At 31.6% G+C, this 4,901-nt stretch overlaps 1 protein-coding gene across 2 annotated transcripts; it reads left to right on the top strand.

Moving 5' to 3' along the window:
* The first annotated feature begins 443 nt into the window (after positions 1-443).
* LOC111367438 (DPH4 homolog) lies at positions 444-3,377 on the top strand. 2 transcript variants are annotated; one of them, XM_022988307.1, is made up of 2 exons: positions 444-596; positions 2,766-3,377. In XM_022988307.1, exons 1-2 carry the CDS (start codon positions 459-461, stop codon positions 3,321-3,323), a joined length of 696 nt encoding a protein of 231 aa, XP_022844075.1. In that variant the 5' UTR covers positions 444-458; the 3' UTR covers positions 3,324-3,377. The 2 variants fall into 2 exon arrangements, with proteins under 2 accessions (XP_022844075.1, XP_022844076.1); XM_022988308.1 differs by lacking the exon at positions 444-596 and adding an exon at positions 616-997.
* Positions 3,378-4,901: the final 1,524 nt, after the last annotated feature.

The raw sequence follows: 4,901 nt of genomic DNA on the forward strand, positions 1-4,901 counted from the left end.
ATCAATGTTAATTTGGGGGTGTGACACCTGGGGGCTAGCAACATGTATTTATAGCTCATATGAGTCGTAACCATTTAAAGTTGTGATATTGAATTTATTGACCTTCTAATTATGTTAGTGAAGAAATAATGGCTATTTTATAGTACAAATCAGGTGATTGATCCACTTACACTCTATATATTGCAATAAAAAAGAGACCATACCGCTAAAATTATCATAATTTTAGGAACAATATTAGAAACGTAAAAAAATAAATAAATTATACACGAAAATTCTGAAAATTTTGAATTAATTAAATTACTGAATGTGATTTAACAATTTTTTTTATTAATAACTTAATTTGTCAAAAGTAAAAGCTTTTTTTATTTTTTTATTACTCGCTTGCTTGAGGCCCATCTGAAAAAAAGCCCAAATTAAAGGCATAGATATCCAACTCTTACCCAGCCTGTTTACAGTTTATGTATAGAGCAAAGGGGACGATCGGATCTCTTCCTCGATTTACGCTAAAATTCGGGAACAATTCATCGCCCCTGGGCACCAATTTATCTCGTGGTGCTGTGCTTTCTACTCAACTTCTGCATCACCAAACTTGGGAGGTAGTATCGGATTTTATTAGTGTAAAAATGGCTATATATGATGAAATCGCATTCTATTTGAATGTTGTGTGAATGATTTAATTTTATCTCAAGTCCTTATAATTTGTTCCAAAACTGTTGATTCTTGATGATAATTTTCCTGTAGCAACATTGATTTTTTCGACAACACTTCTCTTGAATTTTTGATGCGGTTGTTCACTGTTTTCTCCTTGCTTTGAAAACTTGCTGCCCCTCAAGTGTAATACGTGAAATAACCAGGACCAAAATCCAGTGGGGGCAGTTAATATACCCAAGGTCCGGCTCCGGCTCCTGCCATGTACACATCTGAGTTAAAATTCATCAAATATGAAAATTTTGTGTTTGTACTCTTTGTTATGATGTGTAGGGTCATACTAAAAACGGTATGCCTAACCATTTTTCATGACCATTTACTTGTTTGGGCTTACTTTTTCGTTATTGATGTTTGGTTTTGAGATTGCATTATTTAATATCGCTGATGGGGAAATTTTGATGAGTCTACATATTATTGGAGTGGTAGAAGCTTCTGGTAGTACTATGGCTTGGAATGTTACTTCACATCTTATTGATTCGCGAACCCTCACAAATGAAGCTGAAATTAAAAGGAAAAGGGGGTTCTGATTTTTTATCTGATGATCTGTTTCTACACAATATTATGTGGTTCGACTGTCATTCTAATTGGTGTAAATTTATCTAACAATTAAAAGTATAAAATATAAAAGTGTTTACTTTTCTTGTGTACAACAATTTTATTGTGAGCTTGCTTGATACTGTCTGTAACCATTGATGGATGCTATTTATTCCCATGAAATGAAAATATTAAATATTAAAATGTTAGAATGATAAGAACAAAAGAAGAAAAAAACTGAGATGTGTTGATATAGGAAAATGAGATGCTGTATTTAACAAGTGACAAAACTTTGTATTTAGTTAGCCCCTATTGGTTAAAAATGGTTGCAAACTTCATACAATATAGGCCCATTGTAGGATTTTAGAATAAAAAGTTACTTTCTTAAGGAATTAAATGAAAGCCGACTTTGGGGTGATATGTTGTTTCTTTGGCATGTTTGTGGATCTCTATTTCAAAATAATAGTATAGACTGAACTGAGCACTTCAGTAAGAGTGCTCTTCGGAAGGCAAAAGCTGCCAACTTACTATCAATAACTTGAGTCACCTTAATTTGGGTAAAAAGCTGACTTTCCCTTGCCATTCTGGTTGTTCAAGTAAAAACAAGGAGAAAACTTGTGGCTACCTAAAAAATACGATAATTGGGCTGCTTTTGGGATTGGATGTGCAAACATGGTAAACTTTTTGGTTTATTCTTCTATTTTGTGGCTTAGTCTGATGATTATGCTCATATGTTGGTCATCACGTTACAGAAGTACATTTGTTAGTGCCCAAACGGAAGAAGTTGTTTTATGAATTAAGCTCCTAGATATTACTGTAAGATGCACATAATAGATAGATCCTGGAAGATGTACAACTGGAAGGGCCTATTTCCCTGATAGGATTATGAGGACTGTATAATCTGATTCAAAATTGTGAAATAGCAAGAAAATTCAAATGCCATGATGATACAATAGGAAACTTTGGTTTCTACTAATTGCAGGATTTGGGAATTATTTTAATCAATAGTTGGTGTAGTCTTTTGCCTCTTGTTTGGTCTTCGACTTTGCAATCTAGGTTTTCTTACAGCATCTTTGGCTAAGCTTACAAAAAAATAAAGTTAATTTTTAAGAAGGTGTTTGATAGACATTTTTATGTAAAAATGCATTTTAGAATAGTAAATTGATGTGAAATGTGTAGTTGAAAAATAAGGAAAAGTTTTTGATTTACGTGTAATATTATTTTAATAAAGAATGTGTGGTTGAAAAGAAGAGAGAGAAAAATGCATTTTGAAAAAAATAACTACCATACAGGGCCTAAGTAACTTTTTGTCTTTAGATAACTTACTTTTAATAAAAAGTTATTTTTTCTCAGAGTAATACTTTAGTGTCAAAATAAATAATTCATTACCTTCTTTGATCAATAAATGAATTATTTCTTTTTGAAAGAACTTATTTACCTGTTAGAAAACCTTTTAAGCATAGCCAAACTTGTAGCCTGCTATACATTTGATGCTCTTGTAATGGATCTTTTGATACGTGCAGTGTTCAATCATGATTGAGAGTGGAAATTTAATCCTCAAATCTCATTATGAGATCCTCGATGTGAAGGAAGATGCTAGCTCTGACGAAATTCGTACATGCTACCGAACTGCCATTCTGAGTTATCATCCAGATAAAATGCAAACAACATCCCAAACATCAAATCCTGCAAACGAGTTGGGCAGAAGGTTTTTAGAGGTGCAGAGGGCTTGGGAAATCCTCGGAGATTCAAAATCTCGTGCACTTAATGATAACGAGCTGCAATCTTTGAGGCAAGATTCTGCAACTGCTGAAGATATCAGATTAGAGGATCTGTCAATCGAAGAGGTTGGTGATATTTTTGAGCTTTTGTATGGCTGCAGATGTGGCGATTACTTCCTAATCGATTCTCTGGAGTTGTCAGATATGGGATATCGACTGTTGAAAAATGGGAGTAAAATTGTTTTGCAAGCGCCTAGATCTCCACCTGCATCTGTTGTTCTTTCTTGTGGGTCATGCTCGCTTAAAGTACGGTTATTGATTAATTCTGATAGTAAGCTTCAAACTGAGTTGAGTAATTGATAATAGTTTTTCCATTAATCTGCAATTTTGGTCTGAGAAAGTGATTTAAAATTATCTATAATTTTGTGGAATGTAACAGAGAATTGGAAAAATGACGGGTCATTTTGATTAAAATTTGTAATGTGTACTGATTCAATTGCTCATGCAATTGTTGTGGCCTGTGGTGCCATTATTTGAATAGCAAAGGATTTGAACTCGCAAGAGATCTATTGCATAGTTTTTATTAAGATTAGACAAAACTTTCGAATCAAATGAGACAAATTGGACCCGATTCCAACTAAATCGAATCGAGCGGCTTTTCTTAAGTTAAATACTTAAATGGGTGTTTGAATCGAAAGCTTTCTCCAGAATTCCATGGTGTAAAACATGAAAGTCAAGCTAATGACTATAAATAAGCACTTATTGGAATGCAATTCAATTTCTTCTCTTTTATTTATTTTTACTTTCTAAAATATAGGATTAGTAAATTTCATTTTTTTAGTAGTTTTGTAAATTTTATTGCTTTTAGTAATTTAGAGAATCCTTATATTCATATTTTCCTTTAAGAAGCTTTAGAGCTTGTTTAAATATGCTCCATGGTATAATTGAATTTTATTTTATTTTTCTTGAAGAAACAACATGACATCTAAGTACATTGGATAAGGTAAAATACATAACAAGTGATCCAACACTCTTATGCCAATCTATCTACCACCTTCAAATATATATATCAGGGAAATACTTAGTTATATTTTTAGACATTAAGGGCAATATCTCTTATAAATTTGGGGATTAAAAAATATCCAGTTTTTATCTATTTTTACTATTTGGTACTTGCAAAAAAACTTCAAAAATTCAAAAAAAAAAAAAATTATCTTCAGTTTTAGTTTTGCTTTTATATACTTTCGTTGATTATATAAATTCGTCTCCTATGATGCATATATTTGGAACCATGTGTAAGGTTATAAATAGTGAAAAAGTTGCATGATAGGTTGATTTATGCTTATTAATGTAAAATTTGACATTTTTGCACACAAGATTATTGTTTTGCATCATTAAGGATTAATTTGATTCAAATTTTGAATAGTTTGAAATAAATTTAGTGGACCATAGATGCTAAACCTAGATAAACACTAAATTGTACATCCTTAAACCTATTTTCATATAATTTGGGGGCGACTGAACTGATGTAGGGAGATATTGAGATAAATATAGATTATATGCATATTTTGTGAATTGTTTAATGCAAAAAAGATGAAAATTAAGTGTAAATTTTTGTGTCAATTTTTGAGAATGAGTGTTTAGTTAGGGGCATTGTACTGGACATTGCATGGGAAAATAATTTCAAAGAAGAAAGAAACTCACATTATGAAACTTCTTTTTATAGCCTTCATGACTCAAGTTTAAAAAGCTTAATTGAGATAAGTTTGAACATAAAATGAAAATGAAAATAAAAATAAAAATAGAAAAAGCAAGTAACAAAAGGTGTACTACATGCCTTGATTAAACTCCAAATACTTGTTTTAGAGAATTAGACATTTGACAAAGGATTATTAGCCTAGTTGATTTTTGGAGGTTGAAGTAACCAAAAATAAAGAG

The sequence above is a fragment of the Olea europaea genome, chromosome 18 (genome assembly GCF_002742605.1).
Source record: "Olea europaea var. sylvestris chromosome 18, O_europaea_v1, whole genome shotgun sequence".
Taxonomy (NCBI): domain Eukaryota; kingdom Viridiplantae; phylum Streptophyta; class Magnoliopsida; order Lamiales; family Oleaceae; genus Olea; species Olea europaea.

What these genes read in the sequence shown, in the direction of transcription:
- LOC111367438 (XM_022988307.1), top strand. Translation starts at nt 459, where the DNA reads ATGTATAGAGCAAAGGGGACGATCGGATCTCTTCCTCGATTTACGCTA. An exon ending in TGCATCACCAAACTTGGGAG is followed by an intron (nt 597 to 2,765) that starts GTAGTATCGGAT and finishes TGATACGTGCAG; the next exon opens with TGTTCAATCATGATTGAGAG.